The 20,915-nt window shown below is 41.0% G+C and overlaps 1 protein-coding gene across 5 annotated transcripts in view; it reads left to right on the plus strand.

Annotated features, from left to right (window-relative positions):
- The window catches only part of ntrk3b (neurotrophic tyrosine kinase, receptor, type 3b), a 256,863-nt gene that overhangs the window by 211,109 nt on the left and 24,839 nt on the right, over positions 1 to 20,915 (plus strand). For 3 of the 5 annotated variants that reach the window (XM_050048751.1, XM_050048759.1, XM_050048768.1), the window contains 4 exons: positions 1,472 to 1,602; positions 8,580 to 8,752; positions 10,706 to 10,949; positions 15,554 to 15,622. In XM_050048751.1, coding sequence (XP_049904708.1) covers positions 1,472 to 1,602; positions 8,580 to 8,752; positions 10,706 to 10,949; positions 15,554 to 15,622 — 617 coding nt within the window. The remainder of the gene's footprint in view (positions 1 to 1,471; positions 1,603 to 8,579; positions 8,753 to 10,705; positions 10,950 to 15,553; positions 15,623 to 20,915) is intronic. The other 2 variants (XM_050048777.1, XM_050048786.1) reach the window with 1 other exon arrangement.

Here is a 20,915-nt window from a genome sequence, read left to right on the forward strand (position 1 = left end):
ACATCCAGTTGTGTTAAGAGGCTTTACTTTGTGTTTTTTAATGGGAGAAAGTGCCGCTAAACTCAGTCATTTCCTAGCTGCAATTACACTACTACATGTAGCCACCTGTGAACTTCAGGGAAACATGTAATTTTGTTTGCTTATTTTGTTAATTTCTCCCCAGTTCTGGATCATATGCCTGCTAGAACATGTCCAGTTGTGTTTAGAAGCTGTTAGTTGTGATTATTATTGTAGAAAGTGTTGTGTTTCTCTGTTATTCCCCGGCTACAATGACGGAGCAGAGACTCAAAGATGCAGAGTACCTGGAAATGCTGACCAATCAGAGCAGACTGGGCTTTTTGGGAGAAGACTTAAAGAAACAGGCACTAAAACAAAGCATTTCAGACAGAGAGTGCATACAGGTGTTCCAGCACAGACAGAATGAGGAAAATGAAGTATTTTTTTGAACATTTAAGCAGGTAAACGTGTTCTATTAGAAAACTCATATACAATTATGAAGCTGAAAATGAGCATAGGAGGTCCCCTTTAACTGTCCCGCAACTCTAAAATGATCCTGTTAGAGTGAGTTATTAGGAGAAAATAGAATAAGAAGTATAGACAGTGACAGAGGGACTGTTTTGTCACCACGCTTTGCTTTATTTTCCTCACAGAGATTTTTCCAAAGTAGACATTTTACAATTCTGTTCTCATTAGAAAATGTCCCTCCTGTGCTGTTTCAATGCCAACAGTATAACCAACGGATCCAGATAAGGGATTTGCAGCTCAGCAGGTCCAGTGTCATCTCACAGTTTATTTGCACTTTGGAGATTTAAAACCACTTGAACCCTAATGTTCCCAATATTCTCTCTTAAGTAGCTTCAAAGTTAGATAAAACATTTTTTACAGTTTGACAATATCACATATTCTGTAACTGCTCTTTTTTTCAGCACTTCAATGAAGCTGTATCGCACTTATATTAAGAGGAGTATTCAAATATTCAAGACGTTTGTTTTTTATGGATTCACTATTACATCAAAGAGAAAATTTAAGATGTCTCGTGCATCATTTTGTGCACACGTCCTTGTAATTCAGCATGACATATTTGGTACTGTATCTTTAGCAACTTGAAATCTTGACTAGAATTTTAAGTACTACAAAGTAGCTGCACCCACAGTGCAGCACATACAGCTGCCAGTACACTGTATCTCTGTCTCTCTTTGCTTCTCTTGTCTGACTGCTTCATATTCTCTCGCTCCTTCCTCTTTGCCTGTCTTTTCCTCTTTTACATCTGCTCATACCCATGCTTTAAAGATGATGATATTCATGTGGGGGTAAAGTTTTCCCTCTAAATATATTTTTCTGCAAATATTGTATGACTTTCTGTCCCATAAAAATGTGCTAAGGTTTAATATCTGAGCAAAGGTTTCTTTAAAATGACTCTTGTCACTGTTTTCTCTCTCCCCTTTTCTCTCCCTGCCTGTCTGTTGTTTAGTTGTCCAGCATATAAAGCGGAGAGACATCATCCTGAAGAGGGAGTTGGGTGAAGGAGCGTTCGGTAAAGTCTTCTTGGCAGAGTGTTACAACCTCAGTCCCACCAAGGACAAGATGCTGGTGGCTGTCAAGGTACGTTTTCTCTGTGTGGTCGTGTGTGTGTGTGTGTGTGTGTATGTGTGTTGTAAACAGCACAAAAGAAATTGTACGACATTTTGGGTACTACACTTATTGACTTTCCTGTGGAGGGTCAGATGAGAAGATCACTACACAAACAGGGGAAACAGCAAGCCTTATCCACAATATAGTGCACTCAGAAATATCACAGTGGAACAAAAGAAGTAATGTCCATGTCATGTGCACTGCTCTCTATGTGTCAGTCTCTAAATTCAAAAAATACAGCAGTCATAAGTACACAATGAAATGTGCCAAAAGCCAGGTGAGCCCTCCTGTGGAGGCCCAATATTGCTGTTAAATGATGTTTTGACCTATCACCAGGCCTTGCAGTGGGCTGTGCCATCATAAATCACTGAGCCCTCTGACAGGCGACATCAGTCTCGAGCCCTGACCTTGCTCACCTTTAAGCTACCTTTAAATCCTGCTCTCTCCCAAGCAAAGAGCAGAGACTCAGTGGCATGACCTGGCCTTGTATCTACATTGTATCTGCTTAGATTAAACTACAGTCGTTGGCCCAAATCATGTGATAGGCAGTATCGTGAATTTTACGGCCCGCTCCTCAGTCCAATCACCAGCACTGTATATCTAGTACCACTAGTCTTACCAATAGCCTCTAGTCAGTAATCTTTCTAGTAGGGCATATAGTGAGTGGAATGTGGCACACATGGGAGAAAGTTTTCCTGGAAATCTATCTATTTTAACCCAAACCACTTTTTTTTTTTTCTTAACCCTAACCAAGAAATCCCTTTACGGCAGAAAACCCTCTTGGCAGACATCTCCCAACAGCGAGAGTGGCACATAAGCTAGGCTAAGCTAACTATCTCCTGATTGTAGCTTCACAAGTAATGGACACATATGAGAGTGAAATCAATCCTCAAATCCAGGGGTGTCAAACATACGGCCCATGGGCCAGAACCAGCCCGCCAAAGGATCCAATCCAGCCCACTAGAAGAATAGGGTAAGAGGTGCCAGGTTTTAGGAGCAAGTTAAACAGTGAGTAGCTGCTTCATATAAAATGCTGCTTCAGAGGCTTTTCCATCCTGACCAGAATATAGTTCTCTGAAAAAAAACACAGAATACTGAAAGATATTGAACATTGTGCGAAATATTCTCAATCAGCAGTTCAGTACCAAAGAATCTGTATCAGACTTCTATCCTAAAACAATATTAGTAGAACCCTTCTGCTAAAAAATGGAAATGTATGGTTAAATGCACATGTAATGACAGCGAGAAGTAGACTGACTGAATGTGGAAAAACTGAGACATACTGTTGAAATTGCACTTATTTTTCTTAAAACATCTCAGGTTGCTCATCTATCTTATAAACGGCTGAACGTTTATAGATTGTACTTGTGCGTCTTTACAAAAAAAAAGGGAAATCATTTGAGCTATTTTTATTTATGGATTATTATGCATTGGTTTTATTGGTTCCGCCCACTTGAGATCAAGTTAGGCTGTATGTGGCCCCTGAACTGAAATGAGTTTGACACCCCAGTTCTAATCTAACCCCCAGCAAGAAAGTGAATAAAGGTAAACTATGCAGGATAAAACAGCATCACTATTCTTCTTAAAAAGAATGGATGAGGCCCATAAACGAGAGTTTTCAATAACATTTTATCATTCACTTTTGTTTTGTTATTTGGGATTTATTCTTAGGTAAAAACAGAATCTATGCACACTCATGAAAACGCATGCACATTTTGTGCTGACAAGTTTGTGCAAAACACTTTGGTTATTGTGTTTATTTCAATTCTACAGTTGCGTAATATTATAATATAATATATATTATTAAATGATATCTATAAAATTTCTTAATAACTACTTTACAAAAAGCATTATGGTCTTCTAAAATAAAAACAAACAATTCACATCAGTTATGTTAATGGGAACCATGGAATCTAATAATTAGTGATTAATCATGCCTGAAAATATCACGGGTGGTTCAGGTCAAAAGGTGACAAAGCAGCGTTCCGAGTAAGTTATTAATTAGAAACATTGCATTAAATAATCCACCTTCGAACTCCTCTCTCATAAACACAAACACATGCACAGCTTGGAGAGCACCATGGCACACGTCTCTGTTGTCCTGACAACAGCCAGTCAGTCCTGACAATTATGCTATACAGCATCAAGGTTGCAGTTTGCGGGTCAGTCGGTTGATTAATGTGTTGTTGGTTTTTTTGTGTCTTTTTTGTGTTGAATATGATTCAATATGACAGCGTGCTTGGCTTTTACTTCCCGCAGAAGTACCTCCACTTCAGAACTATTGAAGTTTTTTTGGTTTTTGTTTTACGTTACCCTCTGCAAACTTTAAGTTGGGCTTTCTTGACTTAATTCTTTCAACATTTCTTCTTCTGCAATTTATGTGTGCACACGGCCATGCAGTCTCACGCTCTTTTATTGGAATTTGTGAGGTATTTACATGCTAATTTGGATCAACTGGCATGCGCTGTCAACTTGCGAGGACAATGGGATTCGTCATTATAAGAACACAGGTGCGAACAATGCTGCGGTTTAAGAACATGTCATGAATCTGACGTCGACTTTTCTTAGGACCTTTTTTAAGGACAAATTTAACAAAAAACTTGGGAAGATATTGGTGAATGAAGCCCATTGTTAGTAGGGAGTTTTGGCATCTGTAACCTGACACACAGTGTAGATAAAAAGAGATTTAAAAAAAAAGTGCTCTGGTTGGAGGCGGAGGGCTCTCCCACCTGAGGTGCCCCAACCTCTACCTGTCTTTGCACTCGCTCAAAACTTGTCTAAGTATCAGCCTAGGGACTGGCAATTACTGTCAAGCAAAATTAATACTCCAGTGAGCTGGATGCTTTGTTTTAAAGAGCTTAAAGCATTTGGAGGCATTGCCCCTGCATGGTGGCTCTCAATGCTTTCACAGTGCTCAACATTAAATTGTGCTTGCCAGCTCCCAGTGTGAATATGAGCAACTGTTTGAATGTGAAGAAGGGTAATACTGAATATTAAGTTGCAGACTCAGCAAACCCACCCTGCATAAAAAAAAAAAAATCCAGTCAGAAAACCATCCTGACCTTGACAGCAGAACTTAGCCAAAGAGTTGAGAAGAAGATGATGATGTGTCTGACTGTCACATCCTTTTCTTAGTATTAAAGAGTTAGAAGAAAAAGCAGTTTTCCAATGAGCCTCCCCTGCAAGGACCTCTTCATTTTTAAAACACAATGCAATGTGCATTTTCATCTGAACATGTTCCTGTCTGAGATAAAGCAGAAAGAGGCTCTCCGAATACACTTAAAGGTCAACAAAGGGAAAATTCATTGCAGCGCTTTGCCTCAATTTATTGTAGTCGAGCACTTGAAGGTATTGTTTTGGAGGGATGCCCAGACAAGAAACATTTCCTTAAGAGTGCGGTTTGATTTGGTAATAGAATTTTATGGCCATTTTACCTACTCTGCCGTACATCTCAACCACCTCCAGCACTTCACTGCAAGAACAGCACATATGAGTAAATGTATTTCCATCCCAAGGTCTTTCCATCTGTAATAACGTCAGCAGCAAGCTGAGAAAGCAGGACTCCAGGCCAAGGAGATCAAGAGAGGCAACTTGCTGTGTTTTCTTGTTGCAGATGAGGTGTCAAGAGTCTTTTTTCCTCCAATAGAGGCAGCAATAAGGCATGTTATTGCTGTTATTTGATTTCTTTCCCCTTTTTTACTGATACTGGCGGCTTTAACCGACATCCCATCAAGATTTGATTTTTCATGTGTACTCCACTTCAAAGGAGTTCACGGTACTCCTTGCTTGATCCGTCTACCAATCAGATCAATGTGCTCTTTGTACGGATGTTCCAGCCAGCTGCCAAAAAACTATGTACAGGATTATTAGGTGGATATAATGCATAGCCACCTACAGAGCGTAGTGGAGTGGTGAGAATTTCCGCTTCTCGCTCACCAAGCTATTCGCTCCCTCTGCTCCCCCGGTCGAAACCGCTTCAGGCCGCTCTGCTCGACATTGCTCCGCGTGTAATTCAGATTTCACCCCGCGTCCACCCAAATCGCTCAACACTCACTCCAAATAAAGAAAAAAGCTACATTAGTGTTACAGGGAGCGTATACATGTCTGACTTCTTAGTTTCCTTTTGAAAGTACTTTGTAAACTCCATTGTCAAGCTCACAGCAGCTGATTTCTGACAGGAAATAGTGTGTGCACAATACACAGGTGCATTCTGGGTTGGGCATGCTTTGAACTCATGTTGCAAGCTATACCAGAGTGAAATCGGAGTAGGATGGAGCAGTAGATGAGGCATTGCTCCAACTTCTTAAAAAATTCACTTTGGACTCGGCTCACATGCTCTGACCACCTACTGTATGCTGTACTATTTAACAGCAGAGAAAATGCTGTTCAATCAGGACAGACACAGTTTCAAAGCTTTATTATTGATAAATATGAAGGCAATTTAACACAATTTGGTGTGGACTCAGTGTTGTGTTTACCATCCACCATCAGGCGAACCCAAAAATCAAACAGCAACTGTTATCTACTCTATTCCCATGGAGTCAATCTGGTGCTTTTGGGGAGGATGTGGGCAAACAAGTGCATCAACAACATGAGCTGGAGGCAGTAACAGATGACTGGGTGTAAAAAAAATAGTTCAGAGGATAATGTTTGGAGCCACCACACCCAGGCCACCAAGACAGGAGTCTACAGGATTATTGTTAATTTATCATGTTGATCTGTTCTGTACGACATCTATTGCACGTCTGTCCGTCCTGGAAGAGGGATCCCTCCTCAGTTGCTCTTCCTGAGGTTTTTCCCCGTTAAAGGGTTTTTTGGGGAGTTTTTCCTTATCTGCTGTGAGGGTCATAAGGACAGAGGGATGTCATATGCTGTAAAGCCCTGTGAGGCAAATTGTGATTTGTGATATTGGGCTTTATAAATAAAATTGATTGATTGAGACAGCAATGCTAGCTGCTCACTGAGGCTGTACTTGGACACAGTGGTGCTTTGAGCTAAATGCTAAAGTCAGAATGCTAACATCCTCTTCATGCCAATGCTAACTTTTAGCATGTTCTTCATTTTTGTTTAGTATGCTAACATTTTTTTAATCAGCATTGAACAGAGATGTGTTAGTAAAGCTGAGGCTGATGAGAATTTCATTACTTTTATTAGGGAGTTTAATTTGGTCCTAAACAAAATATTGAAGAGGTTTAAATTTTGACCTGCTGGTGGCAGCAGGTTTATGGTAGATGAATAGTCACCAAACCTGTAAGGTCATTACTGGGGACCTTAAATATCTGTATCAAATGTCATAGTAATCCATTTAGCAGTAGTAGAGACATTTCACTCAAAAAAAAACTGCAAACATTTTGGTGGTACCAGAGGAATAGTGAGATGATCAACACATTTGTAGGATTCTGGGAGTGTACATCAGTAGTTTCATCAAGACTCAATATTATACCAATTCTTTGGACATCTTATTGATATTTGCTTAGGTTACTGAAGAAGCTGCCACCCCTTCAATGCTTAAAAATAAGAACATTTAACAAAAGTATCAAAATCAGCTCAATATTAACTGTCAATGTTCATAGGAAAAAATATTTTTTGCAAGTCACCACTATCAGCTTTAGCACTTTTAATGCATAAATTGGCCAAGCACAGGGGTTGGCAACCTGTACTATCAACAATCAATCAAACAATCCGTGTGGAGCCACAAAACATACTTCAGCCTTATAATAAAGGTAACACAGCCTATTAAGTCTAAATTAGCTTTCTAACATTGTTAGAAGAGAGAGAGCAGCTTCTATTGCTGAAACTAGAGCAACAAGTTAGTAGAGTGAGATGCCTGGCTAGGTTCTCACGTCTGAGTATTTTATCTTGTTAAATTGGTTGCATATGACATGTGCTTCATCTGTTGATGCATCTCTTCTCAGAAATCCAAAATATTTCCACTGCTGCTAATTCCCAAGAACAGAATAAATTCATCTTTTTCTTGGCTGCTTGCCACTATCTGTCTAGTACTACTTTGACAGTGACATGCCATTTGAATTTCAACATAATGGCGTATCTTAAAATCAATGATAAGAATGTCTGTTTTCACTTTGCATTGATCATATGATACGATCAGATTGATGGATCATTGCACCCCTATAGGATTCATCCATGAGGGACCATGAATGCCTGACCATAATTTTGTGGCAATCTATGAAATAATTGTTGAGATAGTTCAGTCTGGACCGAAGTGGTGGACTGACCAAACTGCAGACGTCAGCCCTCGAGCTGAGCCTCGAGCACGACTACAAATTGAAGGACAAATTGGGTGTACTGAATGGATAATTCAAACCAAAAATTAGTTAACTGATTGGATTATTTAGGACAGCAGGAGAAAAAAGAAGAGCACAGTGTGTAATTTAAAATGCAGCACAATTACGGGGCCAGAGACTGGATACAGCTAAAGAAAGTGTGTTCCTGAAAGGACCCGAGGTTGAGGATGAACCAACAACATGGTTTATTGTGTTCCTCCTCTGTAGGAGACGATGTTTCTGTCTTAAACCTCAAGGAGACCTAAAGTAATGGCACATTCAAGTTGTCATTGTCAATTTGTACAAACATTTCCAATTTTGTCCAGAAGGTTGCCCTCATATGGCTGCTAAGTGGTAAACTAGTTTTGCTTCAACAAATGAACATCAAGCAATTTATGTACCAGTATTATTATAATAAAGTTTATGTACCCTGTATATAGTTCTACAGCTGACTCCCATAGATTTTAAGTGGAATTTACCATCAGACAAATGACTGGCACAGTGGACTGTAAGGTACTGAGGGCTGCAAAATATACACTAGTTGATTTGTCCAAACTTGGACTGGGTCAGGCCTTGTGTGCTCATTACGACCGCCCTAACCATCCATTCTAATGTTTACCTTCTCTGAATGTGTAAATTTGACTTTTGTATTTGCCTTTTCAGACACTGAAAGATCCCAACCTGTCGGCAAGAAAGGACTTCCAGAGGGAGGCAGAGCTGCTGACCAATCTGCAGCATGATCACATCGTTAAATTCTATGGTGTGTGTGTAGATGGAGACCCTCTCATCATGGTGTTCGAATACATGAAGCATGGAGACCTCAACAAATTCCTCAGGTCAGTCCTTCACTGAAGGTTAAGTCAATTAAACCTTAATGTACCAGGCTAGTGCTGGCTGAGCAAATTAGAAATTCATCATATGGACAGTCAGTAGCAAACTAAAGTAGGTGAAAGCCTAATTACAATGCAAATGTGTGTCTGTGTGGGTGTGCCACCTGTGCTAGGAGCATTTTCACTCAGGCTCCTGGTAAGACTTTTAGACTGAAGTGTCCGTCAACTTATTGACAGGAAGTAAATGTAAAACTTCAATAAGAGAAAGAAAACTAAAATTACTTTGTCAAATTCCTGCCACCGATACAATATCCAGCCAACTTTACAGCTTTGTGGGTTAGCAAACATGAGTGCTTTAGTGCTTTTGTTCGGTAATGTCAGACTGTACCGGGGGAAGTGACCTCTGATAAGCCGCAACAAAAGCGACAATGCCTGTACAGCGAGCGCTTTGGTAATGGGAAGCTTCACTGGAGTTGATGTCAGTGTGCACAGGAGCAGTCTGGGAAAGAAGTGTGTTGTTCCAAGCGCGTTGACGGCAGCAGTGTGTGTGCGTGCGTGTGGTCTATCTTGTTTTTGAAGTTTGAGCAATAGTTGAAAAGATGACATGTTACGATTGAGCGTGAGTGCGTGTGCGTGTGTGTGTGTGTGTGTGTGTGCATTCAGAGTGCGTGAAGACTTTCTGTTGGGAAATCATTCCTGAAATGAAAGGCAATGTCGCGAATGATGAAATTCTTTCATGCAAGGTGCAAGACGTGGCTGATTTTTGGTCTATTGGTCCTGTTGGTCACATTTAACAAATGAGATGTGTGGGGAATCTGTAAGAATGAATAGAGTATCTGATGTGCGGGTCCAGCTGAACTTTCAGATAAGCGGAGGGCGACCTGCAGTCATTCAGCCACTACTAGATTTCTGTGAAGTAAAATAGAGGCAGAGAGACAAAAAGACACACACTATGGAAGAGCCCCACTAATCCCTCTACAGTGGAGCTGAATTATTACACACACACTTAAAGCAAAGAACATTGAATTGCACTAAAACTGAGAGATTGTAAAAGAAAGACAGCCTGAGAGGGAGCGGGAGAACTTCCCCGCATGGCGCCTGGTCTTTAGTCATAGAGACAAGAAGGTGAAGAGAACAGCAGGGACTTCTCACAGGAAATGAGTTCTTCATTGTCACCCACAAATACTAAGCGGGGAAAGAACTCTAGCTGTAAACTTGCACTGGTAAATGTACGACTTAGGGCACTTTGATGAAATGCCTGAGTTTGGTTAAAATTCCTGACAGGCTGGGATTCATAAAAATGTTGCTCTAAAACCACCAAAGACTCAAATAACAGCCCTGAAATTAATTTAAAAACAAAACAAAACAAACAAAAAAACTTGTGCAGACACAACAGTTTATCATTGCAGTTAAAGCAGCCTGAGTGCTTGCAGATTACAGATCATTTTTTTAATATTTTTAACACTGTCTTTGTTATGCTAATTATTCTCAATAGGTACAAAAAAGGCACCAATACTTTCAGGATAAGGGTTTATCAGCACTCTAAGGAGCTTTGGGGTACTTATTAAAGGGCAGACAGGTTACACTCTGCCATGCTGAAAAGGCTTTAAAGGTTCCAACATCCTGTTGTTAGAGTAAGATTATGTAACTTTTAAAATAGAAAATAACACAAGCAACAACACAAATCTCTGCATAATTCTGTACAGCATAACTCTGGTCCCATATGGCTGGAAGCTTATTATGGCTAATGTTCGCAAACTTTAGATAGATATTGATTCATAACAGACATTACTGAGTCAGTTCACTGACTTTATGACTCTTCTCTACTTGTGCGACTGTTTTTTATCATAGATAAACAGTAAAAGTTACATAGTTTGACTTTTAAACAGACTAGAAAACTCCCTGATCAATATTAGTTCATCAAATCAATGTTTTTGTTTTGTTTTTTTGGTTACTCAGAGCCCACGGCCCAGACGCTATGATTCTGGTAGACGGCCAGCCGCTGCAATCCAACGGAGAGCTGGGCCTTTCCCAGATGCTGCACATTGCCACCCAGATCGCCTCGGGCATGGTGTACCTGGGCTCCCAGCACTTTGTCCACAGAGATCTGGCAACCCGTAATTGCCTGGTGGGAAATGGCCTGCTGGTTAAGATTGGAGACTTCGGCATGTCAAGGGATATCTACAGCAGTGACTACTACAGGGTAAGATTTCATCACAGTCCTTATTTATGCCTGTATTCGCCATCAACATACAGAGGTTTCAGTGTTCAGACTGCCAAAATGATTGGCAGGCTGGAAAGATGGAAAGAGGACACACTTTAAATATGTTTTCCATGGATGCCATATGTTCAACAGAAAGAAATGCCAATAAAAGTGTCAAATCCACTGTAGTCCTTAAAGGGACAGTTTACACCCAAAGATAAAAATACATTTTTTTCCTCATTTTCATCAATCAACAGGTTGTTTTGGTGTGACTTGCCGAGTATTAGAGATATAAGCTGTGGAGATGTCTGCCGTCACTCCAATATAATGGAACTAAATGGCACTCGGCTTGTGGTGCTCAAAAGAACACCTCTGAAAAACTCAACCTTGTTACTCAAGATAATTCACAGACCTTGTTGTTTCAAGTTTCATATAGAAACTATTCTCATTCTAACTACAACTGCCAACTGTATCACCATGTAAAGGGAAGGGTGCATCTACTCATGGACAAGAGGCTCATGCTTTTGACAGCAGGAGATGTAAACAGCTGCATTCACCATACTGGTGACAAAGCTACAGCGTGGCCAATTTCATTATCACCAAGTCGTCGCTGAAGTGTTGCTCAAGTACTCCTTGACGAAGTTATGTCGTCATGACCCTGTGTGTGTCTACTACTTGCAACAAAGCACCTTGACTGAATGTCATTTAAAATCTGTTTTTGGTCAAAAAATACCTGAGCCCATTCTAAAATCACATTTCGCCTCCCCATTGCATTCATATGCTCACTGCAACACTCAAAAAGCTAGCATAGCATCAGCTGACTTAGCTAAATAACGCAGTACCACAGCTAGAAACAAAAACATGATCGGTTAGTGCAGGGGTAGGCAACCTGCGGGTCCAGAGCTGCACGTGGCTCAGTCCCTCTCCAATGGCTCCCTGTGGCATTGACAGAACATTTTAATTTTCATTTATTGTTGTAGGCCTAAAGTGACTGTTACATTCTTCACCTGTAAAAATGTGTAGCCTATTCACCGATTTAAAAAATGTTTTATTTAATTTAACCTTTCGTCATACATGACAGTCAGATTAGGGCAGTTGTGAAGTCGAGTTTCTTTCAATTGAGGCTGCTAGCAAAAATAAAACCTCTTCTCTCAAGGCAACACTTAGAAATGATAATCCACGCCTTTGTAACTAGTCGGCTAGACTATTGCAACGCTTTATATATAGGGGTTAGCGCATCCGCCGTCACCCGCCTCCAGATGGTGCAAAATGCCGCCGCACGCCTTTTAAGTGGCACTAACAAACGTGAGCACATTTCCCCTATTTTAACCGCGTTACACTGGCTGGCCATACGTTTTAGGATCCATTTTAAAATTCTTTTGTTTTTAAGTCTCTTAATGGCCTCGCCCCACTATACCTCTCTGAGCTGCTAGAGCCATACACTCCTACACGCCCTCTCAGGTCAGCTGACCAGCTGCTCCTGAAAGTTCCCAAAACGGCAAACAGGCTCAGAGGGGACCACGCTTTCTCAGTTGTAGCACCAAAACTATGGAATGACCTGCCTCTCGATATCAGACAAGTTCCATCACTGCATGTTTTTAAAAAGCGCCTTAAAACCCACCTGTTCTCCATGGTCTTTGATCCCAAATAAATTGATGTCTTTTTATTTGCTATTACTCTTTTTATTGACTAATTTTACTTATGTGCTGTGCCTTAAAATGTTTTATTGGTTTTATATTGTGTTATTTTATTGCACTTTTATGTTTTTATCTTTATTGTTTTTATTTTGCTTTGTTTTATGTATATTTTATGTATTATGCCTATTGTGCACTTTATGTTTAATTGTGTACAGCACTTTGGTCCATTGGGTTTTTAAAGTGCTTTATAAATAAAGTTGGTATGGTATGGTATGGTACATCTGTGACTTGGTGCCGTTTCCTCTGAAAACATCACTAGCAATGGCTACAGTAGTCTTGATTCTCCCTAGCTGGGCTAGCTGTGGATTCCAAATCCAAAAAGGAAAAAGTCTCAGAGGAAAACAGAGAATTTAATAGTGCATGGAATTTAATTGCTTTTATCGACAACGCTGCAAAGTGAAAGTACCAAATAATCAAAATTAGCCCACTGCAGAATAGCCACCTTGTGCTAAAACATATTCATGGTTGCTCTGTTAGATTTATTAGTAATGTCGATTTGACTTAAAGCCACAGTGTGTAGGAATTTCTCCCATCTAACACTGAAATCATATATTGCATTCAAACAGATGGCGCACTCTAGCGCCTCACTGTTTCAAACACGTATTGCAACAACTGTAGCCGCTGTGTACCAAAAAGCTATAATAACACTGATGAAACCATGTCATCCAATACTTCATGGAGTATTCATTCAGGCTCCTACACAGACACACGCGTCCTCACCATGCTGGCTGTGTTTACAACGTAGGACTGTTGGGGCGGATGTAAATTGAAACAAACAATCACGTCTTGTCCTTTGACAACTGACAAGTGGCTCAACCTCACACACCTCATCCCTCTCCGCGCATTACTGCGCCGCTAACAGCTGTTAGTGGCCAGCGGCACTACTGCCGCATAACAAAGTCCCACTCTTTGAGCATAATGCAGGATCATGTATTATGCAGCATCACGGGAGACGGAATCCTCGTCGCCAAGAAAGTGCAAAAGGGAATCAAAAAGGCAGCGTGACCGGCGAATTAAAAAAACAAGGGTCAGCATTGGGGTTGCCTTTCCCAGGTGGAGAGAGCTGCTGAAGGAGAAAGGTAATACAATCACAGGCCAGCGCTAACAGCGGCTAACAGCGGCTAACAGCTAACAGCGGCGCAGTGATGCGAGGAGAGGGATGAGGCTGTTAGCGACTGGCCGCTAACAGCGGCTAACAGCCAACAGCGGCGCTGGCCTGTGATTGCATTACCATTCTCCCTCAGCAGCTCTCTCTACCTGGGAAAGGCTACCCCGATGTGGGCCTTCGTTTTTTTAATTCGCCGGTCACGCTGCCTTTTCTATTCCCTTTTGCGCTTTCTTGGCGACAAGGATTCCGTCTCCCATGATGCTGCATATGCATGATCCTGCATTATGCTCAAAGAGTGGGACTTTGTTTCAAATTTGCCAGGGTAGTAGCGCTCCTCTCCTTCGGCTCCTCAGTCACGCAGTGCTGGCCTGGCTCTCAACAAAAATGCCGAAGGCGGGGCTGTATGCGAAACGTTATGGAACCCCACAGACGACTTACCCGCACAATGTACAAACAAATCCGAAATTCTCCTTTTACGAGAATAAGTCAGATTATTGGTGGAGGTAATAGTACACCAGTGATGACATATTTATGAATCAATTTATCAATTTTTGCCAATAAACAACTGAAAATGTTAACAATGTCCCTTTAAAAGGCTGTGTTACCTTTAATATGAGACTCAAATATGTTTTGCGGCTCTAGACAGATATTTTATTTTATTTTTTGGCCAAAGATGGCTCTTTTGATGGTAAAGGTTGCCGACCCCCAGTTTAGCGCTTCACCACATCCCTGGAGCACTGAAAAAAGTTGCGGCCAGCTCAACTTTGATTTGTAGCACGTCATATCAGTCACGCAGTCAAGTGTCGGACGTCAGCTTGTAGTTTCACAGGTTACCATCGAAAATGACTTGCAGCCTGTTGCAGTAGATGTACACTTCCTTCTGCACAGTGATACAGTTGGCGGGAGTAGTTCAGAAGAAAAAAAACAATTCCTGCATGAAACTGACCACAACAAGCTATGTGGATTATCTTGAGTAACCAGGTCATGATTTATTTTTTCTTTTTTGCTTTGAGCACTGCAAGCCAAGTGCCATCTAATTCCATTATACTGACATCTCTAAATCTTCAACTTTCAAAAACTCATGCCAAAACAATCTAGACTGATAAATAGCCCTACAGGTAAGAAGGAAAATATGTATTTTGGATTTGGGTAATAACTGTCCCTTTAAATGTAGCTGTTGGCCATCATTGTGTGTCTCTCTCTCTACATTTTAACATAAGGCACATATGGCCAAAGCTTTAGTAGCTTCTACCTGACACCTAAAAGTACATTTTCAGTTTAGATGTTCACAATACTTTTGACTTTGTTAATTGGGTCCAAAACAACCCTAAATAAATCCTGCAGGCCTGCTAACTAAAAAAGTATTTCTAAGGGGTGAAGACTGCTGCTCTCTCTCGGGTCGTTTTTTTGTTTATATGTTTTTGTTTCCATCTTTGCTTTTCTACGGAGAGTTAACAGCTCTCCCTCCCCAGTGGAGCCCCAGGCCCCCACACCAGCCCTCATACATTCATGGGAGGATGGAGAGGTTTAGCAGTTGTAGGAGATGAGCCTGCTGAGCCTCCAGCCTGATGCTTAGAGGCTTGTTTATATAGCTTCCGATTCATGTCCTCTTTACTGTTTAACACGATTAGCAACTCTGAACGCCGCAAACCAAGCGGCAACTGCTGGGCTGAAAGAATTTAGCATTTTGATGAATAAATAAGTGGATATTATGGAGTGATGGCTGCTACAAATGTGGATCACTTAAATAGCCTGGTCTTGTGAAATGACTTTAGGTGCGTCTGATTTTGTTTTCCCAGCGTGACAGCTGGGCCGGTTCGGACCTTGCTGGGGGCAACGCCAGCAGTTATGAAGTACTTGCCTGCTGGGTGAGCAGCTCAGCACACATAAAATAATTTGTACAGAAATTTGAGTGGATGTCTTTAGTGTTTGGTACATTACTCTTCCATGCACACCATCTGTGTGGTGTGTATATTATTACAATCTGAATTATTTGTTTGGGTTGTTAAAGAATTATGGCAATATTGTGTGTGTGTCTGTGTGTGTATTGTTCAGTGCAGGCTGGGGATATGGATGAGTGTGTGTCTTGTTTGGCCTTTGAATAGACACATGTCAGGTTGTCAAGTTTCAGCAGGAACAGAAAGTCACTACTCTGACTATTAATAGTGGTCATGCATAATTCTGTTTAAAGATCTCTGATCACTGCGGAGCAGCAGTGTTGGGAGGCTGTTAAGATCAAAACACATAAAACTTAACAACAACATAAGCATGTGTAGATTTCATATATAAATGCCAACATTGCCTTAATCTAAGACCAATTTCATAACTGAGTAGAATTTTAAGTTCATGTAAAACTGTTTAGATTACAGTATATCAAAGACCTCTCTCGCGCTCTGTGACATAGCTTAATGGCGTATCCATTTTCCAGCTGCACTTCTAATATATAATATTCAAAGCTTATTGTGGGTTTAGCATCAAGGACATATAAATACTCTATTCACAGTCTTGAATTCTCATTATAAGCTCTTTGTAGAGGAGAGTAATTGGATGTTTAGACACTGGCTCTTCATGTAGGCCAGTTTTGTGGTAACCATGGCAGATCTTATGCCATTCATCTTGCATGTAAGTTGTTGTTTCCCTGTGACAGAAATAACGGTAACCACACATTATTCTGTGTGTGTAATTGCTATTTGAGTGTGTCATTTAAATGATCATCATTGCATGGCTGTCAGTGAAAAAATGTTTGTGCTTATTGCAGTAGCCTGAATTGCATTTGAACAAAAGATTCTCGTCTTTATTTCTAAACTGACTTGATTTAGAGTCAGCCATGAATGTTTAAGTTGAAGTTAAGGTGCGAGTCTGATCCCTGCTTATCATGGCATCTTTGGATTTGCAGAGATGAAATGTCCTCCTCTTTGCAGATGATGTTGTAATAATGGTCCCTACTCCTCTACTTTCTCAAAAGCAGCTTACGAAAGAGTGCTGACAGTCTTTTAAGTCTGTGGAACTTGGAAACTGTAAATCAACTTTAAAAAGTTGAAAAGCAAAACCCTCTGGGCCATATATCAAATAAATTCAAATATCAATGAATGTGCAGTGTGGGAGATGACATATGGTCATGAGTTTGAAGTGTTTTGCTGATTGTGGGCATTGATAATACCGTGACCTATACTGCAGCAAGCCACCAGGCAGCAATCAAAATTTTCTGCTTTCGTTTGTGGGGAACTGTCACAGTGTTCATCTACAGTCTATGGTCATAGGTCACCAGAGAAGAATTGTTACATGATCAGTCATGTTTGTTACTCTACCCATGGCTTCCAGCTCTGCACTTTTCAAATTGTATCTGGAAGATCTTTAATTTTAGACTTTTATTTTTATTGACTCTGACCTGACTTGTAGCTGCTAGCATCTAAATAGCTTTAAACAGTCTAAGCCAGTGCTGCTGTGAAAGATGATGGCCATTGCAACCTTACATGAGTGCTTCTCAAAGTCAAGCTTGCTTCCTTAGTTCGACGAGTCCTTCCAAATTGGGCCCTACAGAGGCTGGCAAGACTCCTTTCTAGAATTCAGTGAACACACAATGAAACATGCTACCTAGTGCCCAGGTGTGAAGAGGCCCCGCCTTCAATTCTGCAAATTGTGTGTAAAGAATTGTGGGTACTTCATGCCTATTGAGGATACATGCATATCCTTGAAATTTCTCTGAAGGAAGGACTTGGTCCTCGCTAGAACTCGGAGGATCCTTGATACTGAAACAGTGTTTCTGTTGAACTGGATGACGTAGCCAGCTTGAAATTCAGCCGTTTAGGGATCTTTTCTGTGGCATTGAACACAATACATTGCCTCTCAGTAAATTATATATGGCAACCAGAGCTTATCTACACACTTTATGGTTGACTAAAGTAACATAACTACCCCAGCTAGCATGAACCCTTTGTGGCTGTGGCATCCATACTTGCGAACCTCAAAAATCTGAGTTTCAGTAATTTTGTTTCTTTCAATTTGATGTTTTTTCATGAATGAATGAAAAAATAAGAAAACCATTAGTACACTGCATCAGCATTTTTTTGTTAAATACATTTAATGATTATGATACTCCAGCAGAATACAAGGAGCCAGGGAAACTAAGCTGTAGGTTTGGCCTGTGACAGGGACCCACAGCAGGCTGTCCTTCCAGGCCCACACATCCTGGGTCCTGGATGCCTGAGCAAGGCATAACAGGAATGTCATTGACAGCCGAGTACCCTGCTGTGGCATAGGAGGGCAAGCCACTAGAGTGTACCGTCAGACTTGCACACACATAACGCAGTCAGTGTGGAGATGAGGTGTCCACCGGCAGCTGACGGGTTCCCTTCTCCATCCTTGGAGGGTCAGAAAAGGAGGGATAGAGGGGGAAGTGCCAATGGGTAGGAAGCAGTACATTTTTAGAGTTGTTGGGCTTTTACACACCGTATAGTGCCAGAGACAGGTTATGATGATGAAAAGGAAAAAAAAGGTGTGAAAGTTTGTCATAAATCAGGAGAAATACTAGAGAGATGTTTCTCTGGGAGGAAACCAGGAGAGGGCACTGAAAAACATGAATCTCTCAGGAAAAACAGGGATAGCTGGCAAGTATGGTGGCAACATGCTGGTACTTTTTTTTTTAATTGCATTGAGGCTATACAGTTGAGTAACTAGTCTGTTCCAATTCCCTTCTCTGTACCCTCAGCTAGTCCACTGTGGGTACACTGGGCAGCTCCCGCTATGTCTGTGGAACAGTGAGAGCTCAGGTGCGTCCCTCTGGACAAATAAAGGACAAAACTGTGTGTGTTTCAGTTCCAGTTCGTCTAATTGTCTCTGAAGACCAAGTCACAGCTGATTTAGCAGGCAGATACTGCTCCATTTAAAGATTAAATGGTTCAGCTGATTGTTCTTGTCTGAACAATTATAAGCCTAATATATACTGTAGGTGCTGTGAGTTAACTGTTCCGTCAAACGACAGACAAAGAGCAGCTGCAAGAGGTCTATGCTCTTAGATTATCTATGTGTCTGTGAGCAAAAGACACAGTAATTTAATAAGGAAGTGTCAGGGTGGTTAGCACACCTCAATCCTGGACTGCAGTGCCCGACACAGTCATAATGTGGGAAGCCAGTGAGGGATCATGTCCTTGACATTACACTAGAGACTCATGCTGGTTGCTCAGTGTGTCTGTGCAGAGGGGGGTAGACCTGCAAGTGAAAAGGTGGCCCTCCAAGCACATTATAGGCCTCACTGACAGGTGAAAAGAGGCAGCTGGTGACTCCATGTGTATCTACACTCTGCCCCGGCTAACACTGGAGTTAGCATTGCAAAGGACCGCAGGGTTGGGGGAATTGGCCAGTCTGAAGTGGAAAAAAGGGGAAATATGCAGCAAGGTACACAGTAAAAAATATGTCCAAAACTTTTTTTCAAACATTGGTTCTTGCTATCAAACTCAGTAGTGGATTTACTGGGGAAAGTTTAGATGGTTGAATAATTTATTGAATAATGTACTGATTCAGCATGCGCGCGCACACACACACACACACACACACACACACACTGCAGTGAGGATCTTGTAAGTCTGTATGTTGGATTAGGCAGAAACCAGAGAAATGGTTTGTAAAAAAAAAAAAAGACCAATGTCAGTTTGAATTTAGGGTGCTGTGTGTGTATGTGTGTGTGTGTGTGTGTGTGTGTGTGTGTGTGTGTGTGTGTGTGTGTGTGTGTGTGTGTGTGTGGTATGCCTTGTGTGAAGCTGCTGTTTGGTGCGTTGTGATAGCATCACTGCCCACCTACACAGAGGAATATTGACAGAGCCCAGAGATAAGGAGCTCCTAACAGTATTGGACACTTTCCCTGTGTTGAGTGATTATAAATAGCAGCGCCCTGCCAAGAACACAATCCTCCCATCGCTGACTAGTCGTATTGACGCTTGTTGCCCTCTGGGACTCCCAAGACACTTTGCAGCAGGAGGGAACAACTTCACGAAAGAGATGAATATTGTCCTAAATCACATCCATCTGTCATATCCTCCTGCTCCGCCTGCTATGAATGTGCTTTTGTGTTGTTTCAAAAGAGACAACTGCAGAACCTGCAAAGGCCGACGGCAGCACTGGTGCCTGCTATGTAGATGTTTTATACCACTGCCTCACAATATATCAGGTAATGTTTTCCTGAGTTCAGAGAGTGAAACACTGAATTATGCATGTTTAGGAAGGTATAAATGACAGTGAATGCTCTAAAGGTTCCTATGCATTAAAGTTGGAAGACTGAGTGAAATACTGATTTATTTTTATTTTACTTTATATTTTTTGTTACCAGGAATGTTTCAGGAAAAGCACAGATGGGAGAGATGGAGGAGCTCATGCAGGGTCTTTGTCAATCTGCAGGTCTTCTCAAATATTAAATATCATTATTACATGTATTATTTTCTCACAGTGCAATGACAGCTCTCTTTGAATTGCATGTCTTTAATTCAGAACAGAGTTGCTAGTACAATGTGCATTGCGGTAAATGTGATGGCCCTTGACAGCTAATTTCCTTCTGTCATTTTTCTTATAAAACCTAGTTACATTTACACAGTATCATTGGCTACATTGAATCAGGAGTTCCAGAAAGCTGCTCCCTGGTTTGGAAGTTTTTCATTGTGTTTTTGTCGTTGGTGTTCAAGGAATACTGTGCCCACAAACGTATCATTTATATATCAGTTACAGACCCCAGGGGGCGTAAATAAAGACAGTGCAGGCGGTGCGGTTGCACTGGGGCCCATGGGGTGGAGGGGCCCGATTGTCACCTGGAAATACGCCTGTGTTGAAAAAACTCACATTAAATCAAAAATTGTTCAATTTTCTATACGTGCTCTCAAAAAGACAACCCCATCTCCATCATGGCTTTCTGTTTGTTTGAAATAGTATCCATCTATAACAAAATGCTATGCTTATTGTACATGTCCTATCAAAATATATATAATTTAACTGCAAAAAAACTATTTAGTTTAACTAATAATTTCCTATTTTCTTTATAGTTTTTGTCATGTACAGATAAGCAATGAAGATTGCTGGGTAACATGTATGTTGATGTTGTCCAATAAGAAGTCTCTGTTTAGTCATGTAATGAGACGATACGATTTACAGTAGCTAGTTTAGATGCAAAATTTCTCA

Source organism: Epinephelus moara, chromosome 1 (genome assembly GCF_006386435.1).
Source record: "Epinephelus moara isolate mb chromosome 1, YSFRI_EMoa_1.0, whole genome shotgun sequence".
Lineage (NCBI taxonomy): Eukaryota > Metazoa > Chordata > Actinopteri > Perciformes > Serranidae > Epinephelus > Epinephelus moara.